The 21,648-nt window shown below is 42.6% G+C and overlaps 1 protein-coding gene across 1 annotated transcript in view; it reads left to right on the forward strand.

The window, feature by feature from the left end:
* WDR26 (WD repeat domain 26) overlaps window positions 1-21,648 on the forward strand; it is a 252,395-nt gene that overhangs the window by 223,861 nt on the left and 6,886 nt on the right. Inside the window, exons 12-13 of the mRNA XM_030195962.1 lie at window positions 10,486-10,615; window positions 19,310-19,495. Of these exons, the coding sequence (XP_030051822.1) occupies window positions 10,486-10,615; window positions 19,310-19,495 (316 nt within the window). The remainder of the gene's footprint in view (window positions 1-10,485; window positions 10,616-19,309; window positions 19,496-21,648) is intronic.

Genomic DNA, 21,648 nt, shown 5'->3' on the forward strand with positions numbered 1-21,648 from the left:
CACTGCTAATTGCAGTTTGTTTAATCTGTCTTCAAGGGCTGCTGGATACCATTTTGGTTCTCTCCCACACCCATTCTCCCATGGGTACTGTGAACATCGCAGGATCATCCACCTTTTCTTTACTTAGCCTTTGGGGTTTTGTTGTCATACTGTGATCTGAAGGCTGAATTCTACTTTTACATACTCCAGATATGTCTCTGCTTCTTAGAGGGACTGAGAACATAATTTTCAGGTCTGAGGGCAAGGAATTTTTTTTTTTTTTTTAGTTCTGTGCCAGAGCTCTGCCTGCCTCCATTCACTCAGGAAGAGCGCATCATGTGACTCCCTGTGTGTATAGGTAGGCAAATGAGTCACATGTTCAACTTACATAAAATCAAGCTCCATATCCTCAGGGCCAATGATTGTATATAACTATCCCATGTTGCAAGAAATCACTTTTATTTGAAATTATTTATTCAGACTGTATCATTTCTGGTCACACCTAGAGAACTTTTTTTCATACAGCACTTGGCTGACTCACTGGGACTTAGTTCCACCCACCCACCCACCCCAGGGTTTTCCAGTCATATATAGACAAGCCAAAACTCATTAACTTTACTCCTCGGTCATACACAGGCAATCTTGCAGACTGTTAACCCTATCAGTTGAGTTTTATTCTCTGTAATGTGGTGCTTTAGTTTCAAGGCAAATCATCTGGAGACTTAAGACTTGTCCTATCTGTCTTCAGCTTGCTAGTTTAAAACAGAAGCTCAGTAAACTAAAGCAGGAATTGGGTGCACTTAAAGCAGCTTCTATGACTGCACAGAATCATACCAACTTCTCACCACTGCCTCAAAGGATAAAACCACCTAAGAATAGATGGTTCACGGTAGGCTCAGGCAGACTACATTATGTGGCACAGAAGCATCTGCCCTCACAAGTGTTGCCCCTACAGAATTCTTTTGCTCCATTACAGCACTGTGGTGTCCCTGAAAAGAGAACTGATGCAGAACAAAAAGATATGAAGGTTCCCAAAGAGAAAAGATACCCCAAAGCACTAATATTGAAACTCATACCAGGAAACTGTTGCTACTAGGGGATTCCATTATCAGAGGCATTAACTTTGAAACACAGTTCAAGGGGCCATGCAAAGTGAAATGCCTTCCAGGCTCCTCAGCTACCAGGAGTACCAAGCAAATAATCTCTATAATCAGAGAAGAAACTAAACACTGATGTTGTTATCCACCTGGGAACAAATGACTTGTCTAGTAATACCCCACTTGCCATGCAGAGAGCTTTTCAGGAGCTGGGGGAGGGATTAAAACTTTTGGTACAAACAATAGCTTTTTCTGAAGTACTACCTACCTTTGGAAAGGGAGAGAAAAGATTGCAAAGTACTGAAAATTTCAATAGCTGGCTCAAAGCCTGGTGTCACCAAGAAGGATTTAGGTACATAGGAGGATGGGGCAATACTTGGAAAAACAAAAGACTATATTGTAACGATGGGCTGCATCTCACTGTGGCAGGAAAAAATTCCTCAGGGAGATATTTAGACAATATATTTCTAAGCATTTAAACTAGAAGGCGGGGGTGGCATATGGAGGCAGGTCATTTCAAGTGGTCACCCTCCAGCTAAAGCTAAAAACAAGATGTGACAGTAGAAAAGAAAGCAAAGAAAACAACAATCTTAGCAAATCACTTCTTATCAACACAGCAGGAAATGAGACTAAACGAAAAACTAAACAGAAGACAAAATTTTCACTGAAATGTAGATGGAAAGCAATGACCACAAATGCTCACAGTCTAAGCAATAAAGTTCATGACCTGCAAGCCCAGATGTTAGAGGCAGACTTAGACGTTGTTGCAATCACAGAGACATGGCTCAATGATTCCCATGAATGGGATGCAAACATACCAGGCTATAACCTATTTAGGAAGGATACTGAAGAGACTCCAAACTGCCCAAAACACAGCAGCCAGACTTATTTTTGACAAATCAAAATTTGAAAGTGCATCACCTCTTCGCGCGAAGCTCCACGGGCTCCCCATCAAAGAAAGAATAAATTTCAAGATGAACACAATGACCCACAAGATCATACAGGGAGAATCCCCTGGCTACATGAGTGATTTGATCGACCTCCCTGCCAGAAATAGATCTATTTCTTCACGAACTTATCTCAACCTACACCTTCCCAATTGTAGAGGAATTAAATACAAGACCTACTACGCATCCAGTTTCTCATTTTTGGGCAGCCAGCTTTGGAATGCTCTACCCAGACCAATCCGATTAATTAATGACTACTTGCCCTTTAGAAAAATGCTGAAAGCTCATCTCTTTAAGCAAGCCTATCCTAATGTCCCAACCTAATCTTACCAACCTCCACTCCCAATTCTGTTCTGAATTAGATAACGACCCCATCATTGGTTTTACTTACCCCAGCTTTCCATTCCCCCTCTACTCATCCCATCCTTCTCTTCTCCATCTCCCCTTTATTTTATCCCTCCTTACCCCTTTTCTTCCAAATTATACTATCCTATCCTGTCTGCCCTCTCTTATACTAATCATACATTATCAAGATCAACTTATCATACACTGTCAAGTTCAACTTATAATGTTTTGAAATTTCTATTATGACTTTGTATTTCAAATTACTATGTAACCGCATTGAGCCTGCATTGTGTGGGAAAGTGCGGGGTACAAATGTAATAAATAATAATAAATAAATAGAGATGGTCGTAAAGGTGGAGGAGTAGCTCTGTATATGAGAAATGATATCGCAGTGACTGAAATGACAGGGGCCTGGGGAAAGGAAGAAGCGATGTGGATCACCTTAAAAAGAGATGATAGAACCTCTGTCCACATGGGTGTTATCTACAGACCTCCAACACAATCGGAGGAACTAGATAAAGATCTGATTACAGATATCCAAAAGTTGGGAAAGAAAAGAGAGGTGTTGTTGCTGGGAGATTTCAATCTGCCGGATGTAGATTGGAAAGTTCCATTTGCAGAATCAGAAAGAAGTAGAGAGAACGTGGATGCTTTTCAAAGTGCTTTACTCAGACAAATGGTGACAGAACCCACAAGGGAGGGAGTGACGCTGGATCTGGTGCTCACAAATGGGGATAGTGTGTCAAATGTCCAAGTGGGTGCCCAGCTGGGCAGCAGTGACCATCAAACAGTTTGGTTTGATATAACAGCTGAAGTGGAGGGCGGCCACTCAAAACTCAAAGTCCTGGATTTCAAGCATGCAGACTTTAGTAAAATGGAGTAATACCTGAGGAAGGAGCTGATGGGCTGGGAGGACATATAAGAAGTGGACGGTCAGTGGTCCAGGCTGAAAGAAGCTATAAATATGGCCACAAACCTTTATGTAAGGAGAGTAAATAAAAGCAAGAGAAAAAGGAAACCAATATGGTTCTCCAAGCAGGTGGCTGAGAAAATAAAGGCTAAAGAGTTGATCATGAAATACAGAAGACCTGAAGAAGAGGAACACAGAGAGGAATAACAGATGAAACTGAAAGAAGCCAAGAGATACGTCTGGTGAAAGCGGAAGAACAAATGACTAGAAATGTAAGGAGGGGTGACAAAAATTTCTTCAGGTATATTGGTGAAAGGAGGAAGGCTAAAAAGGGAATTGTGAGACTGAAAGATGCTGCAAACTGCTATGTAGATAATGATGAAGAAAAAGCAAATTTGCTAAACAAATACTTTTGTTCTGTTTTCACTGAAGAAAATCCTGGAGAAGTACATATGAGAATGGAGCGGATACAGCACCGTTCACAGAAGCGAGCATGTATGAACAACTTGACAATCTAAAGGTGGAAAAAGCCATGGGACCGGTTCTGGTGGGTCCTCTTAAAGATTTGTTTAATAAATCCTTGGAGACTGGATTGGTTCTGTGGGACTGGAGAAGAGCGGATGTGGTCCCTCTTCACAGAAGTGGTGGTAGGGAAGAAGCTGGAAACCACAGGCTGGTAAGCCTCTCTTCGGTTATTGGAAAAGTAATGGAAGCGATGCTGAAGGAAAGGACAATGAATTTCCTGGAAGCCAATAAGTTGCAAGATCCAAGACATCATGGTTTTACCAAAGGTAAATTGTGCCAAACGAATCTCATTGAATTCTTTGACTGGGTGGCCAGAGAATTGAATTAGGGACGTGCTATAGATGTAATCTACTTAGATTTCAGCAAAGCTTTTGACACGGTTCCCCACAGGAGGCTCTTGAATAAACTTGACAGGCTGAAGATAGGACCCATCGTGGTGAACTGGATTAGGAACTGGTTGACGGACAGACGCCAGAGGGTGATGGTTAATGGAATTCACTCGGATGAGGGAAAGGTGAATAGTGGAGTGCCTCAGGGATCAGTGTTTGGGCCAATTCTGTTCAATATATTTGTGAGTGACATTGTCAAAGGGTTAGAAGGTAAAGTTTGCCTTTTTGCGGATGACACCAAGATTTGTAACATGGACACCACGGAGGGAGTGGAAAACATGAAAAAGGATCTGCAAAAGCTAGAAGAATGGTCTAATGTTTGGCAATTAAAATTCAGTGCAAGGAAATGCAAAGTGATACACTTAGGGAGTAGAAATCCATGGGAGATGTATGTGTTAGGCGGTAAGAGTCTGATATGTACAGACAGAGAGAGGGATCTTGGGGTGGTAGTATCTGAGGATCTGAAGCAACGAAACAGTGTGAAAAGGTGGTAGCCGTAGCCAGAAGGTTGCTAGGCTGTATAGGGAGAAGTATGACCAGCAGAAGAAAGGAGGTTGTGAGGCCCCACCTGGAGTATTGTGTTTTGGAGGCCGTATCTTGCTAAGGATGTAAAAAGAATTGAAGCGGTGCAAAGAAAAGCTACAAAAATGGTATGGGATTTGCATTACAAGACGTATGAGGAGAGACTTGCTGACCTGAGCATGTATACCCTGGAGGAAAGGAGAAACAGGGGTGATATGATACAGATGTTCAAATATTTGAAAGGTATTAATCCACAAACAAACCTTTTCCAGAGACGGGAAGGCGGTAGAACTAGAGGACATGAAATGAGGTTGAAGGGAGGCAGATTCAAAAAAAAATGTCAGGAAGTATTTTTTTTCACAGAGAGAAAGTGGTGGATACTTGGAATGCCCTCCCGCGAGAGGTGATGGAGATGAAAACGGTAACAGAATTCAAAAATGCGTGGGATAAACATAAAGGAATCCTGTTGAGAAGGAATGGATCCTCAGAAGCTTAGCAGAGATTGGATGGCAGCACCGGTGGTTGGGAGGCGGCGCTAGTGCTGGGCAGACTTCTACAGTCTGTTCCCTGAAAATGGCAGATACAAATCAAGGTCAAGTATACATATAAAGTAGCACATATGAGTTTATCTTGTTGGGCAGACTGGATGGACCGTACAGGTCTTTCTCTGCCATCATCTACTATGTTACTATGTAAGAATGATATATGAACATACTTTAGCTTCCTTCTCCAATAAGATGGCAAATCTGTTTGCAAACACAATTGAAGTATGCACTTCTTTCCCAAAGTAATAGTAGTAAGTTAGCTTTCCAAACAAACAATTGAGAAACTCTTCCCTGGAATTCCCAACGCATTGGCTCTGTTGAGCACTATTGTCTCTAGTGAAACTTGAATTTACTGCCACAGCAGCTGATTTAGTCTAGAATTTCTCCCTTGAATATCTGATTTTTTGCACATGCCCAAAAAGCTTGATCGGATTGTTGTCTCCTGCATGATATTTCAAACTTAGGTACCCACCCTCCTATCCTTGTACCTGTGTGTAAAAAAAAAAAAGGGGGGGGGGGTTCTATGAATTATTCTTTATTGTTGCACTCGCAAATTTACACTGTACTAGAAATGGAATTTTTTTTTTTTACTAATTTCAGTAAAGGTTCTCAAGGAATGCCCAAATACCTGTTCCCAAAATTGTTAAAACATATAATCCTTTTGTGTTCCTATGGTTCATGAAGCTTTGTGTAGCTCAGAATTAGATATCTTAGTAGAAGATTGAGAGGAAAAGCTCTGCAGTTTGTTCCTCAGAGATAGTCGAAAATTATCAAGGCCCAATGATCTAATGTAATGTGTCAACTGGCAGTAAGCAAAGTAATACCCCTTACTGTTTGCCAATCAATGTTGAAGTTCTGATAAGTCAACAGCGTGTTATCCTCTTGAAATATGTTCTATCAGTGTGATCCCTGAACTCTCCCAATCAATAACAGCCTCATTTCTCTGAAGACAAGTAGGACACATAGGTAACATCAGAGAGGTTGTGTGCAATGAGTTTTTCTCAGCGTTTCAAATTTTCATTTTTTTTTAATGCCTTCCCATTGCAGTACGCATTTCTTCTTCTCTTTCTCTCATCATTTCTTCCCTTGTATTTTGTGTTTAGTTGTTTTGTTTGTTTTTGGGAAGCCTAGGTTTTTTTTCTCTTTTTTTTTTTTTTTCACAACTCCTAAGGCCTACTTACACCCAAGCACTGATCAGGGAACTTCTTTTTTTTTTTTTTTTTTTTTTTTTTGTGAAGAGATTTGTTTTTCATCTCTCACAACTGAGCTATTTGATTTTGCATCGGCTGTTTTTCCCTCTTCGCACAAAACTTCTAGTGGTTTGAAGCAGTGCTGTAGATGCGACAGTCATTTCTGAGACTGATCCCCAATAGCTGGTGTCCTTCGTGCCTAGGCTCTGACCATAAGGTCTCTAATTGTGTTCTCTGTTTAAAAATGCAGAAAAAAATCTTTAAAAACAAAAAACAGAGACATCCTGCATGAGAAACGTTTTGGCACTTCTAAGACTGCACCATCAATGACAGCATCAGAGGCTTCAATCTCTATGGCTGGAGGACACTGGGAGTGCATTAACATCAAGGAGGGCCCCTGCCTTGACATTGGACAGAAGTAGAGCTCCATTGGGCTGGTCTGCACTGAGCTTGACACAAAGGACACATCTGGATTGAACATCGTCCTCATTGGTACCGAGGGATCCTGATGAAGTGCATCGAGCGAAGGCAAAGCCTTATATCATCAGCATTTCCAATACTCGAGAAACATTGGTGCTGCCAGGGCCACTCTCCCTCTGTGGAGTTGGTGTGAGTGCACTAGTCTCCTACTGCTGGGACATGCCCTCTGATTTGGCACCAGCACCTTCACAGGCTGTCTCCGAACCAGCCCTGCCTTTACCGATGACTGCCTCCAAGGAACGATTCCAGGCTGTGCTGTAGGAAGAGATGGAGCAGATCTTGGCCTGGCTTTTCCGTGGTCTACCTTTAGACCCCACCTTAAGAGAAGAGAAACTCCCCCACCAGAGGAATTCTCTTTTGTTTGTTTTTTTGTTTTGAGGGAAATGGTTAGGGCCATTTCATTCATTTGGATGTCAAGGAATATGCTTTGATTACAAGAATCTCCCTAAGGGAAGCTGTGACAATGCCCATGCATGACATCCTGCAACAGACCCAGATGACTAGGTGGGAGACCCCTCTCTGTGCAGCCAGTTCATAAGAAGGCAGAATCCATGTATAGAGACCAGAAAGCTCGCAGATTCAAGAAGCCCCAGCTACCCCACCATTCTATGTTGATCAAATCTGCTCTCATAAGAACATAAGAGAGCCATACTAAATGATACCAATGGTCTGTCTAGTCCAGTATCCTGCTTCCAACAGTGGCTAATCCAGGTCACAAGTACCTTGCAAAATCCCAATAATAGCAACATTCCATTCTTCCAATCTGAGGGCAAGCAGTGGCTTCCCCCATGCATACTTCAATAGCAGACTATGGACTTTTCCTCCAGGAATGTGTCCAAACCTTTCTTAAAACCCAGGTAACTGCTCTAACCACATCCTCTGGCAATGAATTCCAAATTTGTTGAGTGAAAAAAAATATTTCCTCCTGTTTGTTTTAAAAGTATTACCATGTAACTTCATTGCGTGTTCCCTAGTCTTTGTACATTCTACGCCACTCAGGATTTTGTAGACCGCTATCATATCCCCCTCAGTCGTCTCTTTTCCAACCTGAAGTGCCTTAACCTCTTTAGCCTTTCTCTATATGAAAAGAGTTCCATCCCCTTTATCATTTTGGTTGCCCTTCTTTGAAACTTTTCTAATTCTGCAATCTTTTTTGAAATAGGGGACCAGAATTAACGTAATACTCAAGGTGAGGTTGCGCTGTGGAGTGATAGAGGCATTATAATATTCTTAGTCTTATTTTCCTTTTCTTTCCTAATAATTCCTAGCATTCTGTTTTGCTTTTTTGGCTGCCACTGTACACTGGGCAGAAGGTTTCAGCGTATTGTCTATTATGACACCTACATCTCTTTCTTGGGTGCTGACTCCTAAGGTAGACCCTAACATCAAGTAACTATGATTTGGATTATTCTTCCCAATGTGCATCACTTTGCATTTGTCCACGTTAAATTTCATCTGCCATTTGGATGCCCAGTCTTCCTATTTCCTAAGGTCTTCCAGCAGTTTTTCATAGTCCACATGCGTTTTAACAACCTTTAATAGTTTTCTTATCTGTAAATTTAATCACCTCAATTGTTCCAATTTCTGGATCATTTATGTTTAAATCTTGCTTATTGATGACAAGCACTCGAGAAATTACAGATAAACATTACAGAATTTTTCTTATAACCATTAACTACCCCCCCCCCCCCCACACACACACACACACACACACACACACACCGACCCATTTCCTCCCCTGGTACCCTTTCCCGCAACAAAGAAGTAAACCAATTCAGAAGGCCTGTGTTCTTATGACCGCCTGAGAATCCAGAAAAGGAAGAGAAAAAAGGGGGGGTAAACCACATCGGGGTCCCCTAGATGTCAGTGAGAATTAGGAATTCCCAAATAGAATGAAAAGCTTTCTTACGTTTAGGTGAGGTCCTGGCCTGGTTCTTTTCAAACAACATTAAAGCATGAAATTTGTTATGCCAGGCCCAAAAAGAGGGCAATTTAGGAACTGTCCAAATTCCCAGGATAACTTTTTTTTTTTTTTTTTTTTTTTTTTTTAAACCAATAAGACCACCCTTCCTATGTAGTTGATGGCCTCCCCTGCTGTGTAGCACAAAAACCTCAAAGTGATCCAAAAGAATCTCCATTGGTGAAAAAGGAATAGAGGATTGCAAAATGTTACCCAAGTAATCAGAATTAATTTTCTCAAAAATTGTATTTTAGAACGTCCAAAAAGCATGGAAAAAGGTATTTTATCATCTACATGGCATTTGTGACATAAAGATGACTATTCCCACTGTATGTTAAATAATTGCACCAGGGGCGTAGCTAGACTTGACATTTTTTTTTTTTTTTGGGGGGGGGGGGGGGGAGACTAGGTATACAAGCTAAGTAGTGCTTGGTATACGCCTAAATAATGCCTTAGAGTGTTCTTGATGATGGATTTCTAAGTAAACAGTCTGCATCAATATAAACCACATACACACTTATGGAAACTTTTGGAAACACACTGACATTTTTAAATAATGTTGCATTATCCCATAACTTAAACCTTGCCATTATAGTAGACTTGATTCTGATCAGCCTCTCAACTCACATCACAGTATCCTCAAAAATAATTACTGTAACAGCAGAATCTCTCACCTTGGTCACTCATAGAACACAGACCAACCCTCACCAATTACAGAATAAGGGACCAAAAGTTAGAACAGGAAACACTGAGAAATCACAATCTCTATAAGCAATACAGCACAGGAGAAATAAAAATAAAAAGGCATTATCTACTGTAGGAAGCAAAATGCAAGAATGTTTTCTACCCAAAATAAAATCCACAAATAAATTATCAGGGTACCCATGAAATGTCAAACAACTTGTGGGACACAGTCTCTCCAGCAAAAGAATTTAAATATATTCCACAAAGACATGACATATAAGTTAAGCGGGTAGTTGCCAAATAGCAGTTAGACAACATTCTAGTGTATACGTGTGTAAGTGGACACATATGCATCTATATGCTAATATTCCAAAACTTTGCACCTGTAACAAAATAAAACACCTCTTGCCCAACCAGATCCATCAATATGAATTTGAGTAAATCAAGGGAAGGGTGGGGGAACACAACAGTGCTGATCAATATCACCACCCCCCCCCCCTTCCCTTAGCACTAACACTAATGAAACATGAATATAGAGACATGTATAAAATCTGGATACCCCAGATCCGTCAGATACAGTCTGTACCACCTTAAATCTGGCTTTAATAAAGGATCAGGCTTTTACCCAGTCAGTCACATCTCTGGATCCTCTGCAGCCTCAGCAAGGGCCTTCTGTGCCTCCACATGCTCAGGAACCTTGGCATTTTTTTTTCACATTAAAGATGGATATCAAGGTCTCCAGATCTGACTATTGCTAAGAATCAACCTGCCTGGGGATGTTCAGAGGCGGCCCAAAGCAGGAGAAATTCTCATGTTTATAAAATTGATTTTGTGCACTGGGATAACTCTCTAGGTGAAATAGCTTGTACAGAGATTTATTCTGGGTCCCATCCACTTCTCTTTTCTATCTAGGGTGTTCATTTATGGGACTTACAAGACCGAGTTTTAGTGAGAAAGTATCAAGGTGTTACTCAAGGGTTTTACACAATCCACTCGTGTTTTGGAGGCCACAATGAAGATTTCATCGCAAGTGGGAGTGAAGGTAATGAATTTTATTTTTAACATTATGCTACTATATTCTTACATTGAACAATTTGTGTGATAGAGGGTTTTTTTTTTTTGGGGGGGGGGGGGGGGTCTAAGCTTGCATGTCTCCCATATTAATCTATCATTTGAAGATATGCCCACAGTGAAAAGGCACATCTGTACTGAGCCTCTGCAGATCTTTTACAACTTCAGACAGTACAGGAAATGAGGGGATTAGATTTGGGGATCTGGGTTGAACAGCTGTAAATTAGATATTTATACATCATCCCCTTTAGAATATTTAAACAAAACTGAGCCATATTGTAAAATGTTAGTGAAAATTAGTGTTTCTTTTCTTTTCCTTAAAAATAGCTGGTACAGTTTGCATGACCAAAGGGAAACTATAAGAATTGTTTCATTATCACTGGTTCCGCTATTTGTAATGCAATAGAGCAGTATTTCTCAGCCCTTTCCTGAAGGCACACCTTACCAATAGTGTTTTCAGAATTGCCATAATGAGTATGCATAAGAGAGGTTTGCATGCAAAAAGTATCCAATATATGTAGATTTATCTCATTGCAGTAAGTGATGGAATAGCTCATCTTGAATGATAGCGCCTTGTTGGTTTAAGGCTGACCTGGGCTTGTCAGCAGTTGTGATTTTGTGCTAATATGATCGCTCAGTAGTTCTAGGATCTGCCTTGCAGGTGATCTGGGTTTTGTTCTAAGGCATGACATCTGCTTCTTGGGTTGGTATAGTCTTACACAGAAAGTGTGACTAGTTTTGGAGTGGAGGAAATGCCTAATGGTTAGAACAGCAGGCTGAGAGCCAAGGGAACCCAGTTGAAATCCACTGCAGTTTGGTACTAGATGTACTGATAGCCAGATGCACTAGGCTACACCTCCACTCCACTAAACTTAACGAGCCCTTAATGAGCAAGTAGTAAACCCTGGCATGCACTAAACACTTTTTTCCGACGACGGAAGCAGCTAACGAAACCGGAATGCAGATGAGCAAATCATGTAGAAACCCTATTGTAATGAGATGCACTAACCTTTTCCGATTGCCAAAACGCTGGAAAATTTAATGACAGGGCTGTACCTCTCGGGGCTGTGCGGGATTGGAAAAATTATTAAAATGTTTAAAAATAAAATCGGGGGCAAAAACGGCCAACTGCTCGTCAGGATGCTATTAGATAAATGTTCAATAAAGACTTCATACAACTTTTAAAAAAGTGGGGAAAAAATCCAAGTGCTCGTCCTTTTTTTTTTTTTTTAGCAAAACTATTAGTGGGATTTGAACCTGCCACCTCTGGATTACAAGACCGGTGCTCTAACCACTTGGCTCTACTTGCTTGGATGTCCCTCCCTTACTTCCAGGTCTCTCAGCTAAGTGAAGTACGGCCAAAAAGAACGATTTTATTATTCGGGGGGGGGGGGGCACCCAAATGGAAGTTTTTTGTTGTTTTTTTTTAAGTGAAGCTTTATTTTAAAAAAGTCAAACAGGCTCCGATGCTGCAGGCTCTTTTTTGGACATCATTCAACCCCGGAATAATAAAAACGTCCTTTTTGGCCGTGCTTCACTCAGCTGAGAGACCTTAGAAGTCTCTGAGCCAATCACAGCGTGTTTAGCTGAGCTAACCACACTGTGATTGGCTCAGAGACTTCCAGGTCTCTCAGCTGTGTGAAGCACGACCAAAAAGGACGTTTTTATTATTCCGGGGTTGAATGAAGTCCAAAAAAGAGCCTGCAGCATTGGAGCCTGTTTGATTTTTTTTTTAAATAAAGCTTTTTGTTTTGTTACATTTGTACCCCGCACTTTCCCACTCATGGCAGGCTCTATGTGGCAGGCAATGGAGGGTTAAGTGACTTGCCCAGAGTCACAAGGAGCTGCCTGTGCCGGGAATTGAACTCAGTTCCCCAGGACCAAAGTCCACCACCCTAACCACTAGGCCACTCCTCCACCAGAAAGGAGACTGTCTCCACCAGAGAGTCTATCCTTTACCTCCTTTGTCTGGGAAATGGCTGTGGCTATTCCCTTCACTATGGAGGTTGAGGATGAGCCCAGGGCTGAGATGCTCGAGGTCCTGGATTATCCTTCTCCACCTAGAGAGGCTGCAACGGCTCCTTTGCATAATCTACTGAAGGAAGTCCTTATGCGAAACTGTCTAACCCCGTGATCCTGAAAAGAACTGAATTCCAATATCAGATCCATGGGGAACCTGGATTGATGAAGTCTCAGCTACCTCACAATTCCATGGTGATGGACTCCGCTCTCAAAAGAGCTAAGAGTACTAGGGACTATGCCTCGGCTCCCCCCAGGCAGAGAATCTAGAACCTTGGACTCTTTTGGAAGGCGTATCAGGCCGCTGTGCTCGCTGCCAAAATCCAGACATACCAGCTCTTCACAAGCATCCACTTGCGGAACTCAGTGAGGCAACTGTCTAGCTTGGTTGATGCGCTCCCTACGGAGCAGGCCGAGCCTTTTCACCAGGTGGTCAGGCAGCAGAAGGCGTGTCGAAAATTCCTGGCCAGGGGTACGTTCGACACTTTTGATGTAGCAACCAGAATCGCTGCCCAAGGTATAATGATGCACAGACTCTCATGGCCGGAGTCTTTTTAATCAATATGGCCACCCCCCCCCCCCCCCTTGCTGATTGCTCAATGCTGCATAAAAAACCCAGTCCCTTTTCAACTTTGTGTTCCAGCTTATTCAGATGTTTCCTGCAGTAACGCCACATCTGTGTTCATTCTCTTCAAGGCTTATAAGAGCCTAGTTCATTTTATTGGGGAGTGTACACCATCCACATGAAGGGGCAAAACACGTAAACCAGCCGTACTCACAGGTTGTATCTACCAAACACAGCTCAATGGTTATACGTATCTGTCACATCGGAGGAGCCCCCAGCTAGGCCTCCCTGGTTCCTGGTTGCCCCGAAGGGCACTCAAGACAAGCAGCGAAAGAATGCATCGACCCATCCACAGAATAGGCCACAGCTAGAGTTGTGGAGACCTGGAAAAAAAACTTCCCCCCTCTACCCCAACAAAACGCCCCTCCTCCTTCACCCCTCCCATCATCTCATCAGCTCTGTCTTAGAAAACCAGTGTTACACTTCCAACAACCACACGCAAACTGCGAACCATTTCACAACACTCCTCACCACCACCCCACTCACAGCAACCCCTCCCCACTTCCCCTCTCCAGCATTAAACAGTTAAACCACCCAAGCCCCCCCCCACACACACACTTTCACAGGTAATGCATTGAAACATTTAGCGACTCTGATACATCAGTATTACAAAAATAAAAGGGAGGGCAGACAAGGTGCAACAATCACCACTGGTATCCAGATGATTTCACCAGTATACGGCTTGCGGGTGGGCCTAGTCTTACTAAACAAATCACCAATGGGCCGATGATCAGAAGCAAACGCAGGCACTAGAGGCTGTTAGTGTCACTCTAGTGCCTGCGTTTGCTACCGCCCCATGGTCAGAGCCCCCGAGCGCGTGAAACAACGTGCTTGCGGGCTCTGAATGCAACTAACATGCAGATGCATGCAAAACAGAGCTCTTAGCGCAAGTAGCATACAAATGCATGCTAAACCTATTCATCCCCAATGATCAACGACCAGCGCGCCAAAGATTGGCTTGCTGGCCGCAGCAAACCCTATGCCAGCTCGGAGCTGGCATTAGGGTTTTCAGACCATCGAGGAAGAATGGGGAGCCCTGTCCATGCATTTGCATGCTAGGTGGCCCCCATTCCCCCCAATACAGCAGCCCCAGCAGGAACCCCCCCCCCCCCCCTAGACACATGTTTGGGGGGACTGGAGATCCAATGGGTCTCCAGCCTCCCTACCCCCCCCCCCCCCCCCCCCCCCCCCCCAGCATCCGACTAATGTCCCTGGTGGGCCGCAGGTAAATCCCTCCCACCCCAACCTGGCAGTCTAGGATTGTCAGGTGTGGGAGGATTGTTCCTGAGCTCATGCTCGGGCACAATCCTCCCGCACTTCTACCCCATGATCAGAGAGAATTGCATGCTTAAATTTGCATGCAATTATCTGTGATCATGGGTCCCGTAAAGCCCCACGCTTTTCCAGCGCTATTTTTAGAGCGTTGTTTGGAACAGTGCGGGGCTTTTGATCATCTGCCTACAAACGAATACCCCTCCGCACCCAAGTCCGAATGCTAGAAAGCAAAGGTCCTCGCCCAAATAGGAGAACCCATTGGAGTGCACCGGTTACAAGGGTGGCACCCCCAAAGAAGAAAGGTTGCAGAATACAAGCGTCATATATCAAAGGTGCATACCGCCCCACAAACGTAAAACTTATCAGAGGCCCAAAGATCTGGACAGGAACATGCAGAGTTCCAGAGCAAACTGAGTCACCAACCCAGAACAGTAAAGGTCTCTGAAAGAAAAAGGGGAATAAACTTGTTACAGTTTGTCCACAACGATTTAAGATCCGATGGATCGGTGAAGAAAAGGGTCTTATTGTGGATCAACTGTACCTTCACCGGATGTAGCAGGGTAAAACGTACTCCTTTGGTATAGAGCGACTTGCAGTGCTGACCCATCCGTGTTGCTCAGACACGTGTGCTGAGTAATCTTGAAAGAAAAGTACACGTGTCCCCTTGTAATCCACCTCGCGTCAGGTGCAGTATGTCTGCATGAGTCACTCCTTCTCTGCATAGTTAAGTACATGCACAAACACAGGTCTCGGGCGTTTCTCCCCCTCCCAGATGGCACCGACACAGTGTATACACTCCACCTGCAAGGAGCAGTTCGATAGAGGGACTTCCAGAAGAGAGGGTAGCCATGTCTTAATGAAGTCCCATAACACTTTGTCCTGTACCGTTTCTGGCAGGCCGGTAATCCGGACATTATTGCGCCGGCTCCTGTTTTCCAAGTCATCCATTAATTGTAACGATTGATGGTTCTGAGACTGCTGCAGCAAGACAGGCCTCCATGGATTCAGTATGATCCTCCTGTCGGCCAGTGCATTCCTCCGCCTGTTGAATCCTTAAGCCCTGGTGCTCCAAGTTCTTTTTAATATCGTCAACTGAAGCCTGTAACTTGGAGAATCGATCATCTAATACTTTGGCAATCTGTTTTATGAGCTCCTGAATCACCTCCTTTTGTAAGGTAATCACAGAGGTATTGTTGTGCTGCGACACCATCTTGGGGCTCACGGTCTGCACTCTGTCTTTACCAGGCCGTGGCGTTTTCGCCAGCATGCCGCATTGGTCGGGGGCCAGGATCTTGGGCAGTCCACCAGTAATGCCTGGGTTTGTAAGCAAAGCAGCCAGGTGAGAATCAAGTCCCAGGGGGATCGAGAAGTCAGAAAAATATGCAGATAATAGCGCGAGTACAGCAGAGCCGATAGGTGTCTACTCGGCTAAGTAGCATCACGTGATCCCCCCCCCCCCCCCCCCAAAAAAAAAAAGTTTCTCTTATTTCTTAATACTCTGCTTATCAATATATAATCAAAAAGCAGTTTATAATATAGTGGTGGGGTGTGTTTGTTTTTTGGGGATTTGTTTTGTGTGTGTGATGTAAAAGGTTGAAAGAAAGTTGGGTTAAGCTATCAGCTTCTGTATTTGTGGAATAAACTTATATCCTGTTGAAGTCAAGTTGCCATGAGTCTCTTGCTGTCTGAAGAACTTTTGTCTTGCTCCAGTTTGCATTGGGGTTGTGGCATCTTCCACTCCTGTGGTGGTGCTGTTCTCCTTGTGGAAGATTTTTTTTTACCTTTTTTTCTTGAAATTGCTCTACAAAGTGGTACCAATTACTTGGCATTATGGGTGACATCAAAGTATGTGTCGAAATGATGAAACCCTCATTAAATGTTGATGCTTTGTGTGGTTTTTGCAACTACATTCAAAGCGGTTTACGTAGTATATACAAGTACTTATTTGTACCTGGGGCAATAGAGAGTTAAGTGACTTGCCCAGAGTCACGAGCTGCAGTGGGAACTGAACACAGTTCCCCAGGATCAAAGTCCACTGCACTAACCTGGTCAAAAGAGTAATTCAACTGCCCTTATCATTTTCAGTGTGAAAAAGGATTTGAGATGAAAATTTCAATTTATTATCTAAAACCATACACAGAACTCGAGTCTCCACTGTTTCAATACTTGTAATGTGTGAGAGGCTTAACAAATGTATTGTCGTTTGTGAAAAAAATAAGAGCTTTAGATTTGTATTGTTTTAATTTCATGTTGTGCTCATTCAGGCATTTGGCAACCCTATAGAGCTGCTTGTTTATAACTTATAGCTTTTAGTTAAGTGGACTTGAATATAGTCTGATTGTTGTCCATGCAAATATTATTTGAGATCTTGCTTGAATTAGGATTGCCAATGGAGCTGTGAATATATTGAATAAAATTGGAGTAAAATTCACCTGTGGGACCCTGCAAGTAAGAGGATGTGCAGGTGAAAGTTAATCTAGCCAGAATGTCTTTTAGAGTTCTGTCCATTAGATAGGTATTGAACACACATGGTTAATCTGCTGTAACATCTATATCCAGAAGACAGCAAAGAACTAGAATTACCATGATCCAGATGATGATAGATGTATGTAGTAATACCTAACAAGGCTGTTTTGATACTGTAATTATGATGAAAGCCTGATTGATAAGAGTGCAGTGAATTGGTTTGTTCTAAAATGTTAAGATCTGCTACTGGATTATTGCATATATCCATTTTATTTATGTTTTTATAGGTTGGGGTACGTTGCCTTGTTCAAGAGAGGAGATATACATGTGTATGTAAGGAAGGAATTAAGCGTGTCAAAGTTAAAAATAAAAAAAAAAGATAGAATTGAATCATATGGTGCAGTCATCAATTTGATTTTCCTGAGGGCCCTTTGTATAGTAGGTATGGTTGGTAGGGGGAGGATGAAAAAATACGGCAAGATTATAAAACTATGTATTAAAAAATAAATTACATTCTACATGTAGAATTATTCAAATTTATTTCAAGTATGCCACATACAGTGGGGGAAATAAGTATTTGATCCCTTGCTGATTTTGTAAGTTTGCCCACTGACAAAGACATGAGCAGCCCATAATTGAAGGGTAGGTTATTGGTAACAGTGAGAGAGAGCACATCACAAATTAAATCCGGAAAATCACATTGTGGAAAGTATATGAATTTATTTGCATTCTGCAGAGGGAAATAAGTATTTAATCCCTCTGGCAAACAAGACCTAATACTTGGTGGCAAAACCCTTGTTGGCAAGCACAGCGGTCAGACGTCTTCTGTAGTTGATGATGAGGTTTGCACACATGTCAGGAGGAATTTTGGTCCACTCCTCTTTGCAGATCATCTCTAAATCATTAAGAGTTCTGGGCTGTCGCTTGGCAACTCGCAGCTTCAGCTCCCTCCATAAGTTTTCAATGGGATTAAGGTCTGGTGACTGGCTAGGCCACTCCATGACCCTAATGTGCTTCTTCCTGAGCCACTCCTTTGTTGCCTTGGCTGTATGTTTTGGGTCATTGTCGTGCTGGAAGACCCAGCCACGACCCATTTTTAAGGCCCTGGCGGAGGGAAGGAGGTTGTCACTCAGAATTGTACGGTACATGGCCCCATCCATTCTCCCATTGATGCGGTGAAGTAGTCCTGTGCCCTTAGCAGAGAAACACCCCCAAAACATAACATTTCCACCTCCATGCTTGACAGTGGGGACGGTGTTCTTTGGGTCATAGGCAGCATTTCTCTTCCTCCAAACACGGCGAGTTGAGTTCATGCCAAAGAGCTCAATTTTTGTCTCATCTGACCACAGCACCTTCTCCCAATCACTCTCGGCATCATCCAGGTGTTCACTGGCAAACTTCAGACGGGCCGTCACATGTGCCTTCCGGAGCAGGGGGACCTTGCGGGCACTGCAGGATTGCAATCCGTTATGTCGTAATGTGTTACCAATGGTTTTCGTGGTGACAGTGGTCCCAGCTGCCTTGAGATCATTGACAAGTTCCCCCCTTGTAGTTGTAGGCTGATTTCTAACCTTCCTCATGATCAAGGATACCCCACGAGGTGAGATTTTGCGTGGAGCCCCAGATCTTTGTCGATTGACAGTCATTTTGTACTTCTTCCATTTTCTTACTATGGCACCAACAGTTGTCTCCTTCTCGCCCAGCGTCTTACTGATGGTTTTGTAGCCCATTCCAGCCTTGTGCAGGTGTATGATCTTGTCCCTGACATCCTTAGACAGCTCCTTGCTCTTGGCCATTTTGTAGAGGTTAGAGTCTGACTGATTCACTGAGTCTGTGGACAGGTGTCTTTCATACAGGTGACCATTGCCGACAGCTGTCTGTCATGCAGGTAACGAGTTGATTTGGAGCATCTACCTGGTCTGTAGGGGCCAGATCTCTTACTGGTTGGTGGGGGATCAAATACTTATTTCCCTCTGCAGAATGCAAATAAATTCATATACTTTCCACAATGTGATTTTCCGGATTTAATTTGTGATGTGCTATCTCTCACTGTTACCAATAACCTACCCTTCAATTATGGGCTGCTCATGTCTTTGTCAGTGGGCAAACTTACAAAATCAGCAAGGGATCAAATACTTATTTCCCCCACTGTAATTGCTGCAGATTTTGAGAAACTTGGCCACAAAATCTACCCTGAGATGGAGGAAACTAGGTGTTATGCTTTCCTGCAACCTTTCTTGTTTTTCATGTTTGTTCTCCCTGAACTATCATTCTGTATAGATCACAAAGTATACATCTGGCACAAACGTAGTGAGCTGCCAATAGCAGAGCTCCCAGGACACACACGCACGGTGAACTGTGTGAGTTGGAACCCACAGATTCCATCATTGATGGCCAGCGCCTCAGATGACGGCACTGTTAGAATTTGGGGACCAGCACCTTTCCTAGACAGCCAGGATTTTGAAGGTAACATAAGGAAATGTGTATAAAGGAAAAAGTGGTGAGTGTAAGGGAATGGGTGGTTTTTATCTTAAGTGTAATGTGTGTTTTGGTTTTTGAAAGCTTACCTTTCTGTATGTTTCAAAAGTCAAGGATTGGCTTGCATGGAAAGGAAAGGAAGTCTCACCAGATGCCATAGAGCTTTTATTACATTACATTGGACATTTATATCCTGCATATACTTCATGAAGTTCAGTGCAGTAAATAATAGAAGAAAAACTGGACATTCCCAGGATCCCCATAATATACACTTCAAAATTATATTCAACCTAATGATTCTGATTTAAAAAAACACATTTTTTAAATAATGTTTGACATTTTTTGAAATGATTTGTAATGTTTAACCTCTCTTACTGAAACCGATGGTGAATGCCACCATTTTGCAACTTGATAGGAAACAGTAATGTGTAAACAGATTTATAAACTGTTCTTTTATGGTTTGGAAAGTGCAAGTCTAAATAACATACTAGAATACACAGGAGTGGAGGAAAAGACAAACACATATCCCTCAATTTCAGCCATTGATATAAAAAAGTATTAAAGAAACTAAGACGAATCAGAAGCTATGTTAAACCTGAAGTATTCAGATTGGTTGTCCTAACTGAAACTGTCGCATCTGGACTATTGTAATCTGTTTGGGCTATGAAGGGTACAATAAGGAAAAAGCTTTACAAAACACAGCAGCTTGATTGTTTAGACATCAAGATCTGATAGTGACACCACTGCTTCGTGAATTGTATTGGCAAAGTTACAGCCTTTTTTAAACTGTGCTCCTTAACATTTTTGATATTGCACAGCCGAACTCCGGGCTATATGTTTAATCTCATTGATCTATCAGAGAGAAATTGTACAATTACTTCCAGATACCTTAAATAGGTTTCAGTTTGTTTTTAGAACCATTTCAACCCATGGTTTTCTTGTCATGCTAAGTAAGCATTGATTGTGCTAAGCCTTTTAAAGTGAATAAGTGCGCTATTGATGTGTTTATATGGCTGTTGACGTGAAACCCAAACAAAAACCTGTTTTAACTTGAGTTTTTAAGAGTTTGCTGCTTAGTCTTTAGAGCAGCTGCCTGAGAAGGGAGGAAATCATCCTACTTCTGTGCAGTGCTTTTTTTGTGGGAAAAAAAAGGTGCTGGTACTCATTATGGGTGGGCCCACCACATATGGCTCTGCCCTCTTATAGCCACACCCCTTATACCAGCCATGGAACATATAAACAGACACCCTTGAAAATATGATACTAGTATAAGAGAAAAAAAATAACATGATTTTTTTTTCATTATAAATAATTTCTGTAAGCTGTTACAGCTGCAGTATACCCAGTGCAAAATAAGACAGCAGATGTACATTCTCAAATTGGACATGTTCTAAACACTAAAATGAAAATAAAATGATTTTTTTCTACCTTTGTTGTCTGGTGACTTTTTTTTTTTTATCCATATTGGTCCGAGTCTCTGATTCTGCTGCTCTCTATCTATTCTCTTAATTCTGTTTCCAGGGCTTCCTTTCCATTTATTTCTTTACTTTCCTCCTTTCTTCTTCATTTCTTGCCCTACATCCATAAGTAAAAGCTGTGTCCTCCTCCGTGGAATTGACTGGAGGAGGTATAACGTGGATCCAGCTTTTGCCTATTTTCTCCATCCATGTGCAGTTTTTCTCCTCTCTTCCCTTTCCCTCATCTCCATCCATGTGCATCTTTTCTTTTTTCTTTCCTCCCCTTCATCCATGTCCAGCACTTCTCCTCTCTCCTCCCCTTCATCCATGTCCAGCATTTCTCCTCTCTCTTCCCTCCCCTGTATCCGTATAAAGCAATAATTCTCTCTCCTCTCCTTCATCCAAGACCAGCATTTCTCCTCTCTCCACGCCAACTCCTCCATCCATGTCCAGCAGTTCTCCTCTATCTCCTGCTCTCCTCTCCATCCATTTCCAGCATTTCTTCTTTCCCCCCTGCCCTCCCATCCATGTGCAGCTCCTTCCTGTCTTCTCTTCCTTCCATCCATGTCCAGCAGTTCTCCTCTATCTCCTGCTCTCCTCTCCATCCATTTCCAGCATTTCTTCTCTCCCCCCTGCCCTCCCATCCATGTGCAGCTCCTTCCTGTCTTCTCTTCCCTCCATCCA

Source organism: Microcaecilia unicolor, chromosome 3 (assembly GCF_901765095.1).
Source record: "Microcaecilia unicolor chromosome 3, aMicUni1.1, whole genome shotgun sequence".
Taxonomy (NCBI): Eukaryota; Metazoa; Chordata; class Amphibia; order Gymnophiona; family Siphonopidae; genus Microcaecilia; species Microcaecilia unicolor.